The sequence below is a fragment of the Gobio gobio genome (assembly GCF_949357685.1).
Source record: "Gobio gobio genome assembly, chromosome: 23".
Classification (NCBI taxonomy): domain Eukaryota; kingdom Metazoa; phylum Chordata; class Actinopteri; order Cypriniformes; family Gobionidae; genus Gobio; species Gobio gobio.
In genome coordinates, this window is record NC_137119.1 from 23,792,439 (window position 1) to 23,817,670 (window position 25,232).

The window sequence follows — 25,232 nt, forward strand, 5'->3', positions numbered from 1 at the left end:
ACATCATCTAAAAGCTGTATCAATACGTTTTACATTGATGTATAGTTTGTTAGGATAGGACAATATTTGGCCGAGATACAACTATTTGAAAATCTGGAATCTGACGGTGCAAGAAAAATCTAAATATTGAGAAAATCGCCTTTAAAGTTGTCCAAATGAAGTCCTTATCAATGCATATTACTAATAATAAAACATGTTTAATATATTTATGGAAGGAAATTAACAAAATGGAACATAATTTTTTACTTAATATCCTAATGATTTTTGGTATTAAAAGAAAAATGGATAATTTTGATCCATACAATGTATTGTTGGCTATTGCCACAAATATACCCATGCGACTTTTGACTGGTTTTGTGGGTCCAGGGTCACAAATGTGCATTTACTTAAAACTGTTCATGACAAGGCATTATACATGGTTCTGATCAAAATTAAATCAAAGTTTTTTTTTTTTCATCGTCTCCGTTGTCAAGTTAAATGAAATGTTGCACTTGTTATATATATATATAGTAATAGCAATAACTGTATTAAATAAAAAATAGAAAAAAATCTAATTTCTGTGGCTGAAACAGGAAATTGAAACACAATACTTAAGTGAATGGTATTGTATTTTTAAACGTTTTAATCAGTTTTATGCAATTTACAAGAAAAATAAGTCTTTTAACTACATTTAAAGGATTAGTTCACTTTCAAATAAACTTTTGCTTATAATTTACTCACCCCCTTGTCATCCAAGATATCCATGTCTTTCTGTCTTCAGTCGAAAATAAATGAAGATTTTTGATGAAAAGATTTCAGGATATTTCTCCATATAATGGCAATAGACTCCATATGGTTCAAGGTCCAAATGAGAGGTTCAGTACAGCTTCAAAAGGGCTTTAAACCACATCAAACGGTACCAGACGATCAATAAGGGTCTTATCTAGTGAAACGATCGGTCTTTTTTTTTGTTAAATAAATAAAGTTTAAGTTTTATAAGCACAAATGCTCGCCGTGCTCTGTTCAGTGAGGCGCGCTCGTGACGTCATGTAATACACAATTACGTTGAAAAGGTCACGCTAGACGCAGGCGGAAGTACCGAGTCAGTGTTTACAGATGAGCGGAAAGAGGACCTTATCCACATATTCAAACGTCTTTGTGTCTGCGTCTAGCGTGACCTTTTCAACGTAATTGCGTTTTACGTGACGTCATGTGCGCGCAACAATGAACAGATCAAGGCGAGCATTTGTGCTTATAAAACTTAAACTTTATTTATTAAAAAAAAAAAATGACCGATAATTTCGCTAGATAAGACCCTTATTGATCGTCTGGTACTGTTTGATGTGGTTTAAAGCCCTTTTGAAGCTGTACTGAACCTCTCATTTGGACCTTGAACCGTATGGGGTCTATTGACTTCCATTTTATGGAGAAATATCCTGAAATCTTTTCATCAAAAATCTTCATTTATTTTCGACTGAAGACAGAAAGACATGGATATCTTGGATGACAAGGGGGTGAGTAAATTATAAGCAAAAGTTTATTTGAAAGTGAACTAATCCTTTAAGAAGGCAACTCTGAAATTAAAAACAAAAATGTGAGATCATCTTTTGCAAAAACTTTGCAAATACTTTGTTTATAAACACTTTAATTACTGAGAACTAAAATGGAAATAAATAAATTTTAAGATAAATCACGGTCGCACCACATTAAATTTTTTAAGGCTACGGCCAATTCATCTAGGTGAAAAAACAGTAAAATCACTTAATTTAAAATTGTAATATGCATTTATGTGTAAACAACATTCGTAATGTTTGAACAATTGCAATAGATATAATTTTTTGTATTTTAAAATTGGCCAGTTGAAAATCCTTATATGTCATTGACCTGGGTACATTAGTGCTGACCAGCCCCTGATGGTCTGGAGCTCACATCTCCAAAAATGTCTAAACAAATTGTCAAATATTATATACAAGTCACATATTTGAGGTCTAAATAACTACATTGTCATCTAAAAAACTCTTAAAACTACATTCCGTGACACATCAACAGTAGTATTTGTAAAATTATGGTTGTTTGCTCATCCGCCATGACACTCTCTGTGAGAAATGCTGCAAGCAGAGTGATACAAACAGTGAAATGGTTCCCGTGATGATACTAGTAGAATATGGCACGGCTGGAAAAGCTCTCAGTCAATCAAATTCGAGAACCAGAACGAACTGTTGTATAAACACACACACACACACATTTTATGTGGTATAAAAACTGGAAGAAAGAGAAAAACTGGGGTTTGTGAAAGAACTGCAGGGGTATGTTTGTATGTTTATGAAAAGGTAATAATTAATTCAACCATAAAATGTAAAATTTAAAAAAAAGATTAAAAATAAATGTTTTGTTTGTCATGCTGTGTGCACTCACAAAACAGCTCCAGAACATCACCATGCAACTGATGTTTCATTGTGATTCATCACTCCACACACACAACTTCCCTTATTCTGCCAAAAACATCATTCAGTCTTTGTTGTTTTTCTGAGACAGCAATGGCTTATGAAGTAGTGCATTTGCTTACATTTTGCTAATTTCCTGACGAATAATTTGTGGTTAAGAAAATTAAAAGTTTAGTGTTAAGAAAGAAAGAAAGAAAGAAAGAAAGAAAGAAAGAAAGAAAGAAAGAAAGAAAGAAAGAAAGAAAAATAAAGGACATGGATCACTGCTCACATTTCTTATATTAGTCTCTCAATCTCATGCATGGACACATTGGTATTCAGCTGAGCTTGGGGTACATGACTGAATGCAGGGGGACTGAACCTTCCTACCCCTCTGTCATTTACTTCCGTTTTCCCACCTCTCTCTCTCATTAGTCTCCAACAGGCTAGTTTGTTTCGCACATACAGCCGTCTGTCCCTTCCCATCTCCAGCTGTGAGGGCCAAACAGGTTTCTGATGAAGCGATATTTGACCTTTCCCTCAGATTCATCTCACAGATGAACTGCTGCTAAGTAGATGCCCTTCCTGCTAAATGAGAGCGGAGGACGCCTAAGCAAGTCCAAAACCTGATGTCTGGATTTGAGATGATGCCGAGGGTGGACCGCGAAATGGCTGTGTGCCTCTCACATACCAGAGCGGCGTGATTACAGCTGACCTTCAACAGGCCATTCGGCTGATTTAAATCCATATGAAAAATGTGAAGTGATGGATGTGTTTCATATAGTGCCAAGGTCTTTAGGAGACGGAGTGAAAGATGCGTGAGCTGTGTCATAAATGCATATTAAAGCGCTATGCTTCTAAAAAGATCTAATGAACAGCATGAACACATTTCCAGAGTTTCACCTTTGTTCTTGAGAAGGGGGAAATGGTGTCATTTAGGCCCATTTCTATACTTTATAATAGACAAGTTCTGACCTGACCTAGACTATCCAAAATGATGGAAACAATACAATGGGAAAAATCTACTAAACTAGAATAACCCCATTTCTATTGACTGAACAGGTCCAATCCGGCTTCATAATTGTCCCACTTAGGTGTGTCGTTTGTGTATAATTATTAGCTATATTTATTAAGTGGTATTATATTTTGAGGTGTTGGGCTTCTACATACAGGTCCTTTCATCTTGTATGTTGTGATGCTGTTTTTATAGCATCTTATATTCATGTTAGATAGTTAGTTAGATGATAGTTAGTTAGTTGGATGATAGTTAGTTAGATGATAGTTAGATGATAGTTAGTTAGATCATAGTTAGTTAGTTAGATGATAGTTAGTTAGATCATAGTTAGTTAGATGATAGATAGTTAGTTAGTTAGATGATAGTTAGTTAGATGATAGTCAGATGATAGTTAGTTAGTTAGTTATATGACAGTTAGTTAGATAATAGTTAGTTAGCTAGTTAGATGATAGTTAGTTAGTTAGTTAGTTAGATAGTTAGTTAGTTAGTTAGTTAGTTAGTTAGTTAGTTAGTTAGTTAGTTAGTTAGTTAGTTAGTTAGTTAGTTAGATAGAGGATACTTAGATGATAGTTAGTTAGTTAGTTAGATGACAGTTAGATGATAGTTAGTTAGTTAGTTAGTTAGTTAGTTAGTTAGTTAGTTAGTTAGTTAGTTAGTTAGTTAGATAGATGATAGTTAGTTAGAGGATACTTAGATGATAGTTAGTTAGTTAGTTAGTTAGTTAGTTAGTTAGTTAGTTAGTTAGTTAGTTAGTTAGTTAGTTAGTTAGTTAGATGATAGTTAGATGATAGTTAGTTAGATGATAGTTAGTTAGTTAGTTAGTTAGTTAGTTAGTTAGTTAGTTAGTTAGTTAGTTAGTTAGTTAGTTAGATGATAGTTAGTTAATTAGATATTAGTTAGATGATAGTTAGTTAGTTAGTTAGTTAGTTAGTTAGTTAGTTAGTTAGATGATAGTTAGTTAGTTGGATGATAGTTAGTTAGATGATAGTTAGATGATAGTTAGTTAGATCATAGTTAGTTAGTTAGATGATAGTTAGTTAGATCATAGTTAGTTAGATGATAGATAGTTAGTTAGTTAGATGATAGTTAGTTAGATGATAGTCAGATGATAGTTAGTTAGTTAGTTATATGACAGTTAGTTAGATAATAGTTAGTTAGCTAGTTAGATGATAGTTAGTTAGTTAGTTAGATAGTTAGATAGTTAGTTAGTTAGTTAGTTAGTTAGAGGATACTTAGATGATAGTTAGTTAGTTAGTTAGTTAGTTAGTTAGTTAGTTAGTTAGTTAGTTAGTTAGTTAGTTAGTTAGTTAGTTAGATAGATGATAGTTAGTTAATTAGATATTAGTTAGATGATAGTTAGTTAGTTAGTTAGTTAGATGATAGTTAGTTAGTTAGTTAGTTAGTTAGTTAGTTAGTTAGTTAGTTAGTTAGTTAGTTAGTTAGTTAGATGACAGTTAGATGATAGTTAGTTAGTTAGTTAGTTAGATGATAGTTAGTTAGAGGATACTTAGATGTTAGTTAGTTAGTTAGTTAGTTAGTTAGTTAGTTAGTTAGTTAGTTAGTTAGTTAGTTAGTTAGTTAGTTAGATAGATGATAGTTAGTTAGAGGATACTTAGATGATAGTTAGTTAGTTAGTTAGTTAGTTAGTTAGTTAGTTAGTTAGTTAGTTAGTTAGTTAGTTAGTTAGTTAGTTAGTTAGTTAGTTAGATGATAGTTATATGATAGTTAGATGATAGTTAGTTAGATGATAGTTAGTTAATTAGATATTAGTTAGATGATAGTTAGTTAGTTAGTTAGTTAGATGATAGTTAGTTAGTTAGTTAGTTAGTTAGTTAGTTAGTTAGTTAGTTAGATGACAGTTAGATGTTAGTTAGTTAGTTAGTTAGTTAGTTAGTTAGTTAGTTAGTTAGTTAGTTAGTTAGTTAGAGGATACTTAGATGTTAGTTAGTTAGTTAGTTAGTTAGATGATAGTTAGTTAGTTAGTTAGTTAGTTAGTTAGTTAGTTAGTTAGTTAGTTAGTTAGTTAGTTAGTTAGTTAGTTAGTTAGTTAGTTAGATAGATAGATGATAGTTAGTTAGAGGATACTTAGATGATAGTTAGTTAGTTAGTTAGTTAGTTAGTTAGTTAGTTAGTTAGTTAGTTAGTTAGTTAGTTAGTTAGATGATAGTTAGTTAGTTAGTTAGTTAGTTAGTTAGTTAGTTAGTTAGTTAGTTAGTTAGTTAGTTAGTTAGTTAGTTAGTTAGTTAGTTAGTTAGTTAGTTAGTTAGTTAGATGATAGTTAGTTAGATGGATAGATAGATAGATAGATAGATAGATAGATAGATAGATAGATAGATAGATAGATAGATAGATAGATAGATAGATAGATAGATAGATAGATAGATAGATAGATAGATAGATAGATAGATAGATAGATAGATAGATAGATAGATAGATATAGATGATAGATAGATAGATAGATAGATAGATAGATAGATAGATAGATAGATAGATAGATAGATAGATAGATAGATACATAGATAGATAGATACATAGATAGATACATAGATAGAGGGCAGGACCATCGAGCAGAGGAGGACAGCCTTGAAGCCATCCACAGTTGATGCAATCCTTTTTCTGCATAAAAACCTGGATTAGCCTAAACTTTGATGGTTGGATTGTGTAACTAGATCCCATGTTGCAGTTTAGTAGCCATCGAGTTTTCGAGAAAAATGGTAAGAGTGATTTTCATTTCAATTAACTGAATTTTGTTACGTTAATGTTTTGTTCTGTTAGCTTGGGCCATTTTTGGAAGAACTTTGTTCATTTAATTTCATTTGGCTATTTGATTGGGCCCTGTGTTAACGAGTGCTTTGTTGCCCCGTGTGCGCGCTGATGGGCTCATCTGTAAACATTTCAGAATGCCTTCCTACAGTTGCTTAATAAAAGCGGGCTTTCCACACAAACAAACGTACATGTGTCATTAGTATGAGAAAAAAAATATATATTTTAACTGTGTCTGGCTCTGGTCGGGCTCGGACATAAATATCTTAATGCCTGTCGGACTCGGGTCGGGTTTGGTTAATGCTCAGTCAGACACGGGCTGGGCTGGGACAGAAAAATGCGGCCCGATCCGCACTCTAGTGTGGTGGCATTTTGACTTTCCGAAGACTAATAATCACCACAGTGAGAGGCTCCAGTCACCTCCGTCTGCATGGAAAAAGATAATAGGCCAAACCACACTGACCAGCGGATTTGCAGCCCCACTCGCGGCATTGAGGGTGATTGCCACGGAGATCACAAGGTGCATCAGTGTTTTCACACCGAAAGATACACGGCTGTTTTCGTAGTAAATGGATTCCAGGCTCTTCTCCATCAAGAAATAGACCAGCACAAGGATGTATTCCACAGACTGAAGGAGAAATCTGTGCTGTTGCAGATCTCTTTCTCTAAATGTGTACAAGGATTTTTTTTTTTTTTTCTCAATAATTTGTTGATTTATTATGGCATATTTATCTAAATGTGTTCTGTTTTTCTAACTCTTGCAAGTGTAATGATACAAGTTATAATTAAAATTGCCTTTATAACAATGTGGAACCCCTGTCACTGTTGTACTTAAATTGTACCTAGTCTTTTTATTTCTGCTTTTCCTCAGTGCAGGATGAGGGTGAAGAAGCTGAAACAACCTCCTCCCAAGAAAACACCATTGGAAGATCTCCAGAAGGGACTTTTTGAGGATTTAAAAAAAAAAAATTCAATTGAGCTATTATTTTACATAAAATATACATTTAAATTTTACAAAGAAATATGCAGAATTTTGAGAAATAAAAGGACATTTAAATCCCTTTAATCACTTAAATTTAATCACTTCAAATTTAATCACTTAAATCTTAAATTTTTTTGTTAAAAAAAATCATGAGAAAATCGTATCGCATCGTGTGTTAAGTATATCGTAATATCCCTAACTGTCACCCATCAAAGTAGATAAGTGTAAATACCAATTCTGCTTTCTACTGACTTTGTGCTCTCTTTAAAATACATTAGTAAGGCTAAATAATGCATCATCGGTGGAGACAGAATGTTGGATGCTGACATATGGGCATTACCTACAATAGTCCGTCATGGTGATGCTCATCTAACTATAACTAATGAGCATTCCTCTGTGACATCATCATCCAGGGTCCCACAGCAACCTGCACTCTGGCACGACTGGGCATTTCTGATGCTGTCAAAACAATCTTTTCTTGGCCCTCTAGTTCAGTGACATTGGAAACGGTCACAGTCATTGTCCTAAAGCTAATTATATTTTAAAAACCGGATTGAGCGGAACATGTGCTGTATGGATGTGGATTTCATTAGAGACTCCCTAGTGTCATTGCTATTCATGATATTGAGCAAAAGAGAGAAAAATCCTCAGTGTATCATATATAAAAATGTCATACTCCATCGACAGGATGAGGTCCAGACATCACCCTATTATTCACAGTCTTAATGACTAAATAACTTTGTGCAAGATCGATGACAACTGCATATCTGCATGGGAATTCTGGGCAAGAATGACACAGCTGACATGAGTAACCTCTCTTCAACTCTGATAAGGCGCCATTAACATGCATTATGGCCTATGACTTTCATACAGTAATAAGAATCAAATATCTGATGATACTGGGGAAAACATGACACATGTCACCAAGACTTCCAATACAAAATCTGGTGTTTCTTCAAGCGTTACTCACCTAGGTCTCTCTAAAGTACATTGGGGTTGGTAAAGTAGGACTGCCATTGTGCACATTCTGCACAAAGCTGTCATGTCATTGATATGAAGCCTCATGTGTGCAGACTGGCAGGTTGGAGAACATGCTCACTGGACACCACTGTGCAGCTTCTGAGTGACTGGGAACCCTGTGTCGCTATGCTGACTGCTGATGGAGGCAGTGCCAGAGGGCATATCCCATTGCTTATTCTCACAAACCCCACCGGCCTTCAGTGAGAAAGGTGGTTGGATTGAAATGCCAGCCTTACATACACCCGGAAGCTGCTGTTACCATAGTCCCCTGCCAATCTTGTGTGCCGTTTTGCTGTCTGAACTTTTAAGTCCATCACTCAAGTAATCATTCTGATTACATTACACAAAAACCAAGCAAACAACAACTATAACTATGTGTTAAACATACCATCCTGCTAAATACAGGTATTACAGGAATAGTTCACCCAACAATAACAATTCATCATTTACTCACCCTCACATCCTCACAAACCTGATTTTATTTATTTTGTGGAACATAAAAGGAGATGTTTTTAGGAATGTGTGGGACACTATTGAGATTTAGCATCTATGCTAAATGAATTGTATGGCCAATAATGATAAATGGCCAGATATAAATGTATAATACTGAATTCAATTAAAAAATAAAATGTAATAAAAAAAACAATAAAAAATGGCTGATATTGAAATGGTATAATATAGAATTAAATTAAAATTAAATGTAAAAAATTAAACATAATACAAAATAAAAAATAAAAAAATACACTAACAACTTCAGAATCAAGCCATTTAAATACTGAAAGTGATGACAATGTTATAATGTAGTATGAAAAATTAATATAAATGTTCTGAATAAAGTTTGCTAAATCTATCTATCTATCTATCTATCTATCTATCTATCTATCTATCTATCTATCTATCTATCTATCTATCTATCTATCTATCTATCTATCTATCTATCTATCTATCTATCTATCTGTCTATCTACACACAAAAATATTAAGTCTTTTTTTATTTTTTAGATTTACACTTTTCAATTAATAGAAAAATTCCATCAACTTGAATTGCATAATCCTTACTAGGGATGCACCGAATATTCGGCCGCCGAAAATGGCCTAAAAGTGCATTTTTGGTTTTCGGCCGAAATACTTTTATCAGCGATACAATACGGCCGAAATGTTGTGATGACGCAAACAGAAACCGCGACCTGAACGTGCTTGTCTGAAGCAACATGTCTGCGGTGTGGACGTATTTCAGTATATCTGAGAAACACCCACGGACAGCGATTTGCAAAACATGTAATGCCGAAATTTCAAGAGGGGGTCCATCTGCAAAGACTTTCTCCACGTCAGGTTTAATTTATCACCTGAAATCCAAACATTCCGATCGCTGCAATCGCTTCCGATTGGAACGTGGCACAGAAAAAGTAAACGCCTTCGAGCACGCCCACTCTGGTGATCTGTCTGAAGTCCCCATCCCCAGAAGTGATAACCCTCTTGCCTACTGGAGAAGTAATCACGGCCGCTTTCCTGACCTGGCAAAGATGGCACGCAAGTACTTGTCTGCTCCATGCACAAGTACTGACAGCGAGAGCTGTTCAGTGCAGCAGCTCATGTTCTCGATGAGAAGAGGAACAGACTTCACTGTGAAACCGAACGTGTTTCGTGTTTCCGAATGCAATCTTTAACAGTGGGCATGTTTTAAGCGCGGAACACACTTCAATCTGAGTTCCCACACCAACATCGATCAACATTTATCACGAAATTCAAACGATAAATGCCGTTTTGACGCTCTTTAATGTGGCATCACTGATCACATCACAGTTCAAGCGTGAACGCGATCATCTGTGAGCGCGATCGATCATCTCTTCCTAAAGAATAAACATGAATGAACATCTGAAGGTGTGTTGAGGATACAACTTACTGTCACGTATCATATGTGGTGTAATCGCTCAGTCAGTGTTTCAACGGCGGAAAGACCTCAATATAACTGCTGTAGTCCTACAGAGAAAAATTTTAAATGCACTTGACCTAAATGCACTTTGTTTTTATGAGAGAACATTTAATTTTAAAACCTTTCTGTAGGCCTGTACATTATTAATTAATGTACACATGAGTGGGGTCAAGTTAAACATTTTAGTTTGAATTTTATTTTATACTGTGCATTGTTGCAATGTGCTAAATAAATATTGGCATAATTTGTAATTGATTTATTCTTTGAAACTTTAATATTAATTTAGGCAATGCCTTGATTTTAGTAAAGTTAGTACACAGTCATAGCCATAAATGCAATGGTACTAATAATTGGCAAAATTTATTTCGTTTTTTTGGTTTTCGGCCTTGGTTTCCTCTTTTTCGGTTTTCGGTTTCGGCCAAGAATTTTCATTTCGGTGCATCCTTAATCCTTACATATTTGAATTGAATAATTGATTAAGGATTGTTCGATTGTTCAATTATTCAATTAAAATATGCAAAGGATTATTTTTTAATCATATTTAATAGAATTTTACTATTAATTGAAATGAGTAAATCTTAAAAAAATCTTATTTTAAGTATCATCCAGTTCTATTTAAGTACTTTTATTTATATACTTTTATAGTATTGAAAAATATTTTGATTTTATTTTTATATTTTCAGTTTTAATTTCAGTTTACGTTGTAGTAATTTTGTTATGTGCTCTTATTATTTTTTTATTATTATTTCCATTTAGCTTTAATTTCTTTTCACATCAGTTTTACAAATTTTAGAACTTCAACTAAAACTTGATTATTTCAGTTAGTTGCAAAGGCAATATTTATTTTTCAACATTCAGAGTTTTTTTGTTTTTGTTAACAATAAATTACTTATATCATCCAATACCAATAAATAATAATAATAACAACAACAACAATAATAACAGAAATAAAACATCTCTAAAATCATCCGACCGCCAAAATGGTAGTAATATATTGTGCATCCCTACATAAAATAATGATAAAAATTATCACATAATAAAAACTCGACCCAAGCTGTGACAGAACGTTAATTTATCGGTGAACTATTCATTTAAAGTAAACTGCCATGTATACATGAGCTCTGCTTGAAAGAATAAACAACAAAAAATGAATTAATACAGGCATTCAAATAACACCCATTTATTCATACATAGGCAGTGCTGTGTTTACAGAGAGATAGTCTCCTCAAGGAAAAAAAGATTTATATTCAGCGTACACTGTGCCTAAATGCTTTTAGAAGAATTTGTAATACAAGGCAGTTATAGTAGCAATGAATATTACAGTATTTTGTGTACATAATAGAGCACAGTGACTCATTCAGCTTGGAAATAACATGCAATTTAAAGCCTTTAAAGTCAGTCCCAGACTCCCACAGAGAGGCTCATATATAAAACATCCATTTGGATCCAAATTTGCTCTCCCCTGAGAGCCTATCAATGCAAAAAAAAAAAAAAAAAAAAAAACAGGCAAAAATTCGTCTGATGCACATTTACAACAGGGTTCAATTCTTCCTGCATTTGCCCTCATAAAGCTAAATGGTAATAAATAAATAATCCCTAATCTTGTTCTGTCACAGATGCAAAACAAAACTTCAGAGACGTCCTACGAACACACAAGAACTTCCATTTGAATTCAACAACATTTTTAATGAGTAACGAGGAACCAAAATAATAAATATGTGAATTAGGCACGTATCACCAAGATAAATCACAGCGTTGTCACATCTGTTGTAGATTTTCGCTCAATTAGTCCTAAGCACATAGTGTTTTCCGAATACACAGTTTAGCATAATGGGATGAGCCATTGTAATCCAGTAATTCACGCCTGGAGTTATTGAAATAATGACTCTGCTGTGCCATATAGTGCATGAATGTTTATTGAAATGACACAAAACTATATCAAGTCTGAGCACCTGTGAAATTGAAGTTTGCAATATATTGCAGTCATAAAACAACAGCTCAGGAGTATTGAGGTATTGTGTTGAGATAAAAAAGGGGCCGTTCATAAATTCGCATTGGTGAGTGTGAATATGTGTATGAGCAAGTATTATGAAAATGCTTTACAGTACCTCCTCTTTTGTTTAGCTTGGCGTATCCAGGTGCATAGCCACTAGTGAACACTGAGGAGCTGGTGAAGGCATTATGGGGGAGTGGTGTGACCAGAGCTTCGTCACATTTTTCTGTAGAGAGAGAACAAAAACAAAAACAAAAAACATTACGATCACATGAAATAACACAACATAAAGCAGTGAAGCAGCACTTCAATATGAAATCTATTTTAGGAGAGTAAAAGCACTCTTGCCACAAGATGAAGGAAGAAATGAGAGATGCCAATGTTTACTGAGCTGAGATTCACATCATGGCAGACCTTTTCTGACTGCAGGCTCTATTAACACCAGCGTATTAAAGAGTCAAGGCATTTGGAGGATGGAGGCCGGGGCTCCCGCTAGTCATTACTCAGGTCTGAGGGCTTCACGGTTACAAGGCTAAAATTACAAGGCTTTTCCTGTAGATATGAAGAAAATGAACACTGAGCTGATTTTAGCCATCATGTCCAAGAAAACTCAAGATAGATGGCTTGATGTGTTGTAAAAATGTTAATTATTAAGTGATGATCAGTTTATCAATTGTTAGTCAGTTTCAGCACAATCAGCTAAAATATGTTGAGTATTACAAGTAGTGGGCGATGTGCGCAACGCACCCTCAAATTATAAAGTGTGGCAGCAGCATTGGCATATTCAACAGCATGTCTCTATAAATAATGATAATGTTCACTGCAAACACTGTGACAGGGTGTTAAAGGTAAATGGCAACAAGCCCGATGTAGCAATTTGTTATCTGAATTAAAATCAAAAGACAAAAGGGATGTTTTATGTTTGTTTGTCTGTCAAAATTTATGTGGATAAAGGTTTAGAAATAGAGATATCTGCAATTTTCAAAAAAAAAAAATATATATATATATATTATACACAGTAAATTCATACTACACATAGCCTTATTGAAATACATTAATCATATTTTCTGTAACATTATTTTATATATATTTAATATATAATTATATATTTAAAATATTATTATATGATTTATTATATAATATAAATGGTATATTACGTATATCATAATATTTATTATAAAATGTATCTAATAAATATAATACATATTTTTATATAGTATATATTACATAAAATGTTCATTATTTTATTGTAAATTTAATAGAAGAACAAAATATCAATACTATTTCTTTCACACTACTTCAAAATATCACATTACTTTTTATATATCTTTCTTTTATTTTATTTTATTGATAATACATATAGGCTACATGATTATGGTATTATTTGAAATCGTCAATGTTTAGCAAGTTAATGGATTGATCATTCATTTGTATAACAATCAACCATTAAAATTCCTGAAAATGCATTCCTAATGTGTTGCACACACTGTAAAAAAAATCTAAATTTGAAGTTGAAAAAAAATAAAAAAAATATTGGATTACATTTTACAAGAAAACTTTGTAATTAGTTGTGAAATTTAATAGCAAATTCTGAGTGAAAATGGTTTCTACACTTTTTTTCAGTGCATCTGATCACACTGACATCTTGTATCATAAAAGTGACTGAAAATTCCTAATTAGGCAAAAAGTGACCGTTCAGATGTGACAAGAGTTCAAGTTTATGACACCAATTCAAGAAGCAGGCCTACTGCAAGTTTCCAAATGTGTACCAAATCAGATTTCATGCAGTTTTCCTTTCTCAAACAACTGAAGACAACAGTGTATGCCAAACTGGACAACTATCCGAATGATGAATGGCAAGAAATGATATGGCATATGCAAAGACAGCTTCCAGACACGAACTGTCCCAGAAGAGCCACAGCATGACTGATAGCGGAGGTTGGTGTATTCAATATGAAAACACATCCGCTATATTTGCTTTCAGCCGTTCACTCAATCAGAAACCCTGGACGGAAGGAGGACTTGTTGATATGTGAGACGGGTAGAGACACCTGACATCTGATTCTAATGAGCATCTGCCATGTTCAAACAATATTTAGCTGTTTGTCTCCAAATCCCAAGTCAAATCAGTCTTTTGACCAGGAGTACCAAACAGTAATGCATTCACAGATGGCTGTCTAAACCAAGATCTACGTCTTTTATAACTCTTGTTCTCACCTGACAATCCCTATTACTCAGAGGACACGCGGAAATAGTACACTCTGTCATTTGTGCTTTCTCAACCTGTTGGTGGATACCAGAAGTACCCAATTACAGTTGACATTATAGTGTCAAACCGGTATAATTACTGTCATCTGCATTGCATTACTCTGACAGATGGAAAACAAACAATTAATGATTTAAGAAAAAAAAGCTTTATAGTTTCTCTAGAGAACCAAGTGCTAAAACATGTAGACTTGCTTCAAGGAGTGAAGATCCAATCATCTACGTCAACTGAGTTTAAGGCATGAAATGTCATGGTATAAACTATGTTATTACAGCCATTAAAGGGATAGTTCACAAAAAATGAAAATTGACTTACCCTCAAGCCATCCTATGTGTATATGACATTCTTCTTTCAGACGAATACAATCGGAGTTATTTTAATGTCCTGGCTAATCCAAGCATTACAATATAAAGTAAAATATATTGCTCCCGGCAGACTGCCTTCCATATTCAACTTACGAAGAAAGTGTAACTTCACTCTCAGTTTACAACATTTACGCCATATCCGACGTCATCGTTGCGCCAGTTATGCTTTTTCCGTAATACGGAAGGCCATCCACCGGAAGCTATATATTTTACTTTATAACGTGTTAAAAAATATGGATATTTTTCTGACAAAAACCCATCGATTCGCTTAAAAGGCCGGCATTTATTAACCCCCCCAGAGCCGTGTGGAGTACTTTTATAATGGAAGGACACTTTTTGGCCTTAAAATTTTGGGCTCCCATTCACTGCCATTATAATGCTTGGAAGAGCCAGGACATTTTAAAATATGACTCTGATTGTATGAAGAATGTCATATACACCTTGAGGGTGAGTAAATCATGGGGTAATTTTTTGGTGAACTATCCCTTTAATGTTCTAATTATAGAAGATTCAAAAGTATGGGGTCGGTGAGTTTTCAAATGTTTTTGAAAAGTCATTAATGCTCACCTGCATTTTTAATTAAAAAAATTAAGCAAAAACAGTAATATTGTGATAAATTATTACAATTAAAAATAACTAATTTCAATTTGAATATAGTTTAAAGCAGCACTAGGTCGTTTTTGCTCTCAGGGTCCCCCTACATGAGTCTGGTGGTGCGGGAGTGGAGGCTCCTGTACCTCTGCCATCTGGGAAGAGGTACAGGAGCCTCCACTCCCGCACCACCAGACTCAGCAACAGCTTCACCCACCAGGCTATTAGGATGCTGAACTCTCTCCCCTCATCCAACAGGCCGTCAAGAAGATGACCCCCCCCCCCCCCCCCCCCGGAACTGTCTTTTGCACTACCATGACATTTGCACATTTGCACAATTGCACATTTACACAAACTGTCTTTGCACTACATGCCACTTACAGACTTATTTTTATTTTATTCTAATTTAAATGTCTATTTATCTATTAACATTAAACTCTAGTTTTAGTTTCTTTTTATTTGTTTTTTTTATTTTTTTAACTTTAGTCTATTTTTAACCTATATGTCTTGTCTTCACTGTGGGATGGAGGGAAACGTAATTTCGATTGCTTTGTATGTCTGGAACATGTGAAGAATCGACAATAAAGCTGACTTTGACTTTGACTTTACAGTTGGGAAACAGTATTGTCCTCTACTACTGTCGTAAACTGTCATTCTACATCAGTGGATGCATCGCACGTGCATTTGTTGACATGACAACCATGATAGCCCTCAACACTGCAGGAGGAGTTCACCTGTCTATGGAGTTCACATGCAGGTGTTCTGCTTGCGTCGCGTGTGAAATGTCTTCATCCCAGGTACAGTGGCATATGTTTCAGCATGTCATATGAATATAATTTCATGGGTTTTATTTTTTTCAAACGCCAAATGATCGCGATGCTCACGTTTACAAGCCAGCGTCATTATAGTAGCCTAGTCTATTGGTTCCCGTTTTACAGAATCTATATGATACTTCAATTCAATGTTTGAGTGGTAGGTAATAACCATATATCATCAATATTATAATATCAAGCTACCCTAGATGAATCTGCAAATTTGAAAAATCGATTTGCATTATAGCTTGAGGCAAGACAAATAAACCAATATCACAGACATGTTAGGTATCCTAAAATATGATTTTGTACGTCTTATCATATGTATTTACTTGCAAGAATGTAGCCCCTCCTCCTCCAGCTCACGCCAATGAGCAAACGCCGGCCCAATGTTGATCCTCGTCCTGCCTTTAATCCCATCACTTTCTCGTTTCCTCTTTTTGCTTTCCTCCGACAAAACCTTTGCTTTCTTATTTTTCTGTGCTGCTTCGGCCATGACTATAACATTCGGCAGACAAATGATAGTTGGGCTCGCACGTCCGAATTTAAGAAAGTGGGGGTGGTGGTGGAAGTGACGTATATGCCGTAAAGCAGTCGAATTTTGTAGTTCTTTTTTTTCTCGGGTTACTACCCGAAACCCGAAGTTTAAAAGTACGATTAAAAACGATATAGACCCCGTCAGGCTATGGCAGACGTGTCATTCAACCTATTGTAAGTCAATGTATCATCACAAGAGGTTTGAAAATATATTATAAAGGTTGAAAAGTTACCTAGTGCTGCTTTAACTTGCAATTTATTCATGTGATGACAAAGCTAAATTTTCTAGAGCCATTAATTACTCCAGTCTTCATTGTCACGTGATCCTTCAGAAATCATTATAATAGGCTGATGCTGAAACATTTATAATTATAATCAATTTTGAAAACAGCTGTGGTTAATATTTTTGTGGAAACCCTGATACATTTTTTTTTCAGGATTCTTTGATGAATAGAAAGTTCAAAGGAACAGTATTCACTTAAAACAGAAATCTTCAAACTATGACTTTTGATCAATTTAATGCAGCCTTGCTAAATAAAAACATGAATTTCTTGCAAAAAAAAACAAACTCCAAACTTGAACAGTAGTGCACATCCTGAAGACTCAAATAAGGGTATGATATGATATTATACTAAAGGTCTATGGTTGTTTACCCTGAATACAGTTCAGCGAGAGAAAGGTAAAGAGAAGTTGGAGTACAAGAGATGCTGTAGCTTAGTGGTTCAAGATCTTGGCTGGTAACCAAAAGATTGTAGGTTCAGAACCCTGCCAAGAGCCATCATCACTGCATCCTTGAGCAAAGCTATTAACCTCAGGACTTCAGGGGGATTGACCCGTTAATAAATGTACTGGATATTTGGATAAAAGTGTCAGCTAAAAGGTGGGCAAAGCAACCAGAGGTGTGTCAAGATTTGGCCTGTACTAACCAATAACACAGTTTAAAATGAACTGATAATGTCTTTAATTTAGTGAAAGTGAAAAATCAAAGAATGACTCGCTGGTGAGTCATTATAGCTACACTTTCAGGGTAAATCATCGTGGAATAAGCCAAAGAACTAAAGATTTTCCAAAGCTATTCCGATCATTTATGAGTATGCCTTCATGAGGCTACCTATCTATTAGTTGTCAAGCGTCACTGGCGTTACAGCACTATAATTCTCTTTGTAGAAGCTTACTAGAAATTTATGTGGCATTATTAGTTTTGAAGCTTTGACGGTCAATTTTGGCACGGAAAGCACAAAGGACTGTTTGATTTGCGAACACCACAAAAGAGCATCCAGGATCGGCTCAGATAAAAGGAAAACAGCTTCGGACTCTCAGAGGTGAATCTGGGGGGCTGAAACAGCGGAAATCAGATGGATCGTATATCAGGATCATGGCAAAGACACATTACTGAGAGACCTGCAAATCGTTGTTCAATCCTAAAACAAATTTCACTGTATTCTAAAGAGGAAGACGAAAGAAGCATGACACAAAATAGATTTACTTGTCCATGTGACATTTTCCTCTGCACAAATATCTCTGCCCTGAGCAAATAGCACAACTGTCTCAGACGTTCACCGGCGGAATGACCAAAATCATGAGACATCATTCATTCACAGTATGCAAACAAATTTTTCAAAAAGAGCAAAGAGCAACTACTACATTGTTACGATGCATTTAAGTCTGTACTATGCTCATTATTTTAGACATTTGTTGACATGACAACCATGATAGCCCTCAACACTGCAGGAGGAGTTCACCTGTCTATGGAGTTCACATGCAGGTGTTCTGCTTGCGTCGCGTGTGAAATGTCTTCATCCCAGGTACAGTGGCATATGTTTCAGCATGTCATATGAATATAATTTCATGGGTTTTATTTTTTTCAAACGCCAAATGATCGCGATGCTCACGTTTACAAGCCAGCGTCATTATAGTAGCCTAGTCTATTGGTTCCCGTTTTACAGAATCTATATGATACTTCAATTCAATGTTTGAGTGGTAGGTAATAACCATATATCATCAATATTATAATATCAAGCTACCCTAGATGAATCTGCAAATTTGAAAAATCGATTTGCATTATAGCTTGAGGCAAGACAAATAAACCAATATCACAGACATGTTAGGTATCCTAAAATATGATTTTGTACGTCTTATCATATGTATTTACTTGCAAGAATGTAGCCCCTCCTCCTCCAGCTCACGCCAATGAGCAAACGCCGGCCCAATGTTGATCCTCGTCCTGCCTTTAATCCCATCACTTTCTCGTTTCCTCTTTTTGCTTTCCTCCGACAAAACCTTTGCTTTCTTATTTTTCTGTGCTGCTTCGGCCATGACTATAACATTCGGCAGACAAATGATAGTTGGGCTCGCACGTCCGAATTTAAGAAAGTGGGGGTGGTGGTGGAAGTGACGTATATGCCGTAAAGCAGTCGAATTTTGTAGTTCTTTTTTTTCTCGGGTTACTACCCGAAACCCGAAGTTTAAAAGTACGATTAAAAACGATATAGACCCCGTCAGGCTATGGCAGACGTGTCATTCAACCTATTGTAAGTCAATGTATCATCACAAGAGGTTTGAAAATATATTATAAAGGTTGAAAAGTTACCTAGTGCTGCTTTAACTTGCAATTTATTCATGTGATGACAAAGCTAAATTTTCTAGAGCCATTAATTACTCCAGTCTTCATTGTCACGTGATCCTTCAGAAATCATTATAATAGGCTGATGCTGAAACATTTATAATTATAATCAATTTTGAAAACAGCTGTGGTTAATATTTTTGTGGAAACCCTGATACATTTTTTTTTCAGGATTCTTTGATGAATAGAAAGTTCAAAGGAACAGTATTCACTTAAAACAGAAATCTTCAAACTATGACTTTTGATCAATTTAATGCAGCCTTGCTAAATAAAAACATGAATTTCTTGCAAAAAAAAACAAACTCCAAACTTGAACAGTAGTGCACATCCTGAAGACTCAAATAAGGGTATGATATGATATTATACTAAAGGTCTATGGTTGTTTACCCTGAATACAGTTCAGCGAGAGAAAGGTAAAGAGAAGTTGGAGTACAAGAGATGCTGTAGCTTAGTGGTTCAAGATCTTGGCTGGTAACCAAAAGATTGTAGGTTCAGAACCCTGCCAAGAGCCATCATCACTGCATCCTTGAGCAAAGCTATTAACCTCAGGACTTCAGGGGGATTGACCCGTTAATAAATGTACTGGATATTTGGATAAAAGTGTCAGCTAAAAGGTGGGCAAAGCAACCAGAGGTGTGTCAAGATTTGGCCTGTACTAACCAATAACACAGTTTAAAATGAACTGATAATGTCTTTAATTTAGTGAAAGTGAAAAATCAAAGAATGACTCGCTGGTGAGTCATTATAGCTACACTTTCAGGGTAAATCATCGTGGAATAAGCCAAAGAACTAAAGATTTTCCAAAGCTATTCCGATCATTTATGAGTATGCCTTCATGAGGCTACCTATCTATTAGTTGTCAAGCGTCACTGGCGTTACAGCACTATAATTCTCTTTGTAGAAGCTTACTAGAAATTTATGTGGCATTATTAGTTTTGAAGCTTTGACGGTCAATTTTGGCACGGAAAGCACAAAGGACTGTTTGATTTGCGAACACCACAAAAGAGCATCCAGGATCGGCTCAGATAAAAGGAAAACAGCTTCGGACTCTCAGAGGTGAATCTGGGGGGCTGAAACAGCGGAAATCAGATGGATCGTATATCAGGATCATGGCAAAGACACATTACTGAGAGACCTGCAAATCGTTGTTCAATCCTAAAACAAATTTCACTGTATTCTAAAGAGGAAGACGAAAGAAGCATGACACAAAATAGATTTACTTGTCCATGTGACATTTTCCTCTGCACAAATATCTCTGCCCTGAGCAAATAGCACAACTGTCTCAGACGTTCACCGGCGGAATGACCAAAATCATGAGACATCATTCATTCACAGTATGCAAACAAATTTTTCAAAAAGAGCAAAGAGCAACTACTACATTGTTACGATGCATTTAAGTCTGTACTATGCTCATTATTTTAGTTTATTTACTGTAATGTTGAGTGCTATTATAAATCCTTTTCCCTATGCATTGTTCTTTATCCATAACCCTACATACTGTCTGACTTTCTGTGGTAAGCACTGCTGGTTGTTATTGGCAGGTTATGAGTCCAATTCACCTTGCCTGAGGAAGGCACACCACTTTAATAGCCAGCATGGTCATTATCTCATGATTCTCTCATTCACAGAGCTCTTGTGTCCTGCCAAGACTGCCGTTTTCCCAAAGCATTTAAAGCCTGTTTTATGTTAAATTAGTTTTCTCACAGTATGTGTGCCATGATAACAGTGAAAGGCACCTGTGCAATGTTCTGGTGATTAGATTAAATCCAGAAAATTCTATAATATACAGGGGATCTTTATGCATCTCCCTAATCAATTTACTAGCTTAAAAGATTGAAATATTCTATTAAACATCTAAAGACCGGCTCACATTATCACATCAGCCGGGGGTGAAAACTTTTTGAATTTGAAGATCAAGGTAAATTGCACTTAATTTGTCTTCCGGGAAACATGTAAGTGTCTTCTGTTGCTTCCTAAGTGCAGTACTAAATGAAGAAATTTGACATTGAAACAAAATTTGAAAAATTCTGTCAAAAGTTGTCACCCCCCGGCTCCTCTGGAGCATCAGTGAATGGTTGAACCTTTTCTAATAGTTGTGTTTTGGTCCCTCAATTGTCCTTAGTGTGAAAAGATGGATCTCAAAATCACACAGTCACTGCTGGAGAGGGTTCAAATATGCAAAAGATGCTGGAAAACTGAAGAATTTGCAGGACCTGGAGGATTTTTTTCAGAAGAACATTGGGCAGTTTAACTGCTCAGGACAAACAAGGGACTCATGAACAACCATCACAACCTGACATGCTTTCTTGCGATTTGAACTGTGATTGATTGCATTGATCATTTGAAGTGCACGCAGCCGGAATGACACTCCACAAAGTGAAAGCGCAAACATAATTTATATCACCATATCATATTTAGTTTTAGTAGTATGATTATTCAAAGCGTTTTAGATGTTTTATTCTTATATGAAATGTGCATTTATAACAGGAGAGGCGGAACATAAAAAGCACTGGGAGAGTCTGTGTGCGCTTGCCGTGAGTACTGCATGAGAAAAAAATTTAAGTTTAGGGAGTTTTAGTGACACAACTACATTAAACTACTTTATATAATGTTGAACATAACACTGCATGAAAAAAGGTGTATCCGGACCAGGATACTCCTGTATACACTGCTGAAATTCGGAAGAATCCAGGAGTATACTGGCCGGATAGGTCAAATTCCATGGATCCGTATATGTCCGTATACATCCGAAATGGTACCAAATCGGATGTATGTTGTGGCCGTATACTCCCATGCTACAGCCATTTGTTGCCATGGCAAATAATCCCATCAAGTTTTTCCCAGGAGACATTTTCACACCTCTAAACAGCTTTGCCTTCCATCCCCTATTGGTCCTTCATCTCAAACTGGATTGGTTGTTTTTTTTTTAAACCACTCCCAAAACCCAGACTGCTATTGGAGGACAGGACGCATTGAAAACCCAGTCAAGTGACTTTATTGGTTACTTCTAAGGCTAAGGGTGGGCTAGGTTTTGTAGCATACGGACTTGATTGGTTATAGGCCAGCTATGCAGATTTTGCTCATTAATATATAATATATATAAAAAATAATCCCCTCTCCCTCCCAAAAGAAAAATACACACAAAACAATTTGAGAAAGTCTGAAATATTTATTAAAAAGGTATAAAAAAAAAAAACATTCTTAACAGCATTATAAATGAACATTAAAACAATGGTGAAACAAAAACAAGTGAACTTAATGTATTTAAAAGGGATGAAAATGTAAAGGAACAAATGTAAAAATATAAACAGTCCAAACAACATTATACGTTAAAATTAATTGGTAAAGAAACAAAAAGGGAAAAAAAATGAACAAAATGCATTTAAAAGACAGAGATGTAAAGGAATAAAATACACAGTGAACATAAAAAGGAAAAGAATAAATATACAAATTAAACAATATAAAATGAGAACAATAAATTTATAAGACAAAAAAAGTGTATATAAAATATATTAAAATACATATAAATATTCCAAGTAAACAATATAACCAAATAAAAAGAACAAAGAGCATTATAAACATACATTAAAATGAATGGGGGAAAAGATAAGTGAACAAAATGTTTCTAAAGGAAGGCGACGTAAGAGGAACAACAATACAAAACGTGGAGATCAAAAGCAACATGGACATCTAAAAAGGAACAAACATACAAAGTATACAATATAAAACGAGACAAAGAAATCTATAAATTAAAAAGTGTATATAAAATATATGTAAATACTCTATATATGGGAACCAATAAAAGTATAAGTATATAAACATAGGAATAAAGAAAATATAAAATGGAACAATTGAATATTAAAATTATAATTATAAAATAATTGTGACCAACTCTAACACAATGTTGTTTGAGCTAGCCTAACCATCCACACTGGCCTTCCATCAACAACAGCAGCATCTTCATCAGACATCTTGTCTATAGTTGCGGTCTTCCACAGGTTCTGTGTTGGTTTGTGCAACCCTGGACCTGGTCTCCAGCAACTGCAAAACATGACAGTGAATTAACCACTAAAACTCAGAGAGAAGTATAATAACATTCTGGAGGGAAAAAGCTTAACCGGTTTCTTAACTTACCCGTCTCTTTCTCTGACGGTTCTGTGTGATGTTCTTCATAGTGTTTCTTTTCTGGGCCTTTTCAGACTGAGCTAAAGAATACTTCCTCAGCAAAGTCTCACAAAATAAAATACATCTTGCGACCTGCCAAATAATACATTAATAATATATAGTTAATGCCAATAAAAGTAAGTAAAACAATTCAATTAAAATGTATTTGTATAGCGCTTTTCACAATACATATTCAGGGTTTTTCCTGGGTCAAAAATGGTCTTCGGTGGTGGCTGACAGACATGGTCATCCATACACACACACATACGCACGGTAAAAAAAAAATACCCTACCCACTTGATCTGCAAGCGCAATACTGACAATAAATTTGAAATAAATTCAAAAAAAGTTTGTAACTTTTGCTTATCTTATTTTGATACCTTGATGTTTGTTTTTGTTCCTCATTTTTACACTATTTACTGATAATTGTTTTGGTATATAATCATATCAATATAAAAAAAATAGTATAAAAAAAATGAACAAATAGCCTAATTTTCTGCCATATACAATCAGCTAGCTAACAACACATTTGTTCTGGGTTCACCTCACTCCAGTCTAAACTAAATGATTTTAGGCTATTTATTTTACTACACATTGTCCACATAAATAAGCTGAAAGACTGTTGATAATTAAAAATAATTCTTACTATCCACTCTTGCTAAAGTGGGTAAGCACACTTGTGTTCTCATTTCAGGTGTTGTTCTGAGTAAATGATTAAACTAATTCGTGAGTTCAGTGTTGGACAGATCAGTTCTAACCAGTCGTTAAAATGATTCGGTTCGAAGGAGTCATTAGGTGGCGAATCGGACATTAGCAGAAGCTTTGTGTGTGAATCCCGTCTTTAGAACATCGCGAAAGATTTGTCAACACACAGAAAACACTTCATAACCGGATAGGATTTGTTTCCTGTTTATTTAAAGAATGCTTTATGTCAGCTGGTCAGAGAATCAGTCAATGTTTTTTGAAGCGCAAGCGCAGCAGTCATCTACTACATCAATCATAAATCACAATAACTCAACAAATAAGGCTTTGGTGGGACAAAAATTTGTTTTGGCGGCCGGCAAAAAATGTTCAATGTAGGAAAAACCCTGATATTGTTTCAAAGCAACTTCACAGAAAACGCATGCGTCTACATTACAGAAAAAAACTGAGAATATTAAAATAATGACAACATTTTTAAGATTACCTTTTACACATTCAGGGTCAACATCTGTAAAAGTTCTTCAGGATCATGGATCCAAAACTTCTGGATCATGAGGGGGAAAGAAACATGCACACACACAAATGAATATTAATTTGTTTGATAAAACATTAATATTAATTATCAACTTACGGACATGGACTTGCAAAACATACTCACCAGGCCCATACAAAAACTTTACAGTAGATCCAAAATCCTGGTTTTCCTATAATTCTTCAGAGTCCAAGGATGGTGGTTTCCTGTCCTCTCTGTTGAACAAGTGTACATGACAGTGTTCTCAGATTACTCATTCCAAAACTCTGTTACATTTTATGACAAGCTTGATCTTAAAACTAGCTGACAGTAGGGATGGGCATTATGACCATATAATTATACATACATGAGAAATTTTATTTTACAATAACGATATCACAATACATTTATTTTGATGGACATTTTATTAAAATGCTACAGAATAATACTGCTTTAAAAGTCTTCACTGTATGATATTCAATTAATTAATATCACTTGATTCTTAAAGAAGCAGAAGGTCTTCTCTATTCTTTTGTTTTATTAAAATTATGACA

At 34.9% G+C, this 25,232-nt stretch overlaps 1 protein-coding gene across 1 annotated transcript in view; it reads right to left on the minus strand.

Annotated features, from left to right (window-relative positions):
* cntnap2a (contactin associated protein 2a) overlaps positions 1-25,232 on the minus strand; it is a 573,759-nt gene that overhangs the window by 370,164 nt on the left and 178,363 nt on the right. The window contains exon 2 of the mRNA XM_079806533.1: positions 12,223-12,333. Coding sequence (XP_079662659.1) covers positions 12,223-12,333 — 111 coding nt within the window. The remainder of the gene's footprint in view (positions 1-12,222; positions 12,334-25,232) is intronic.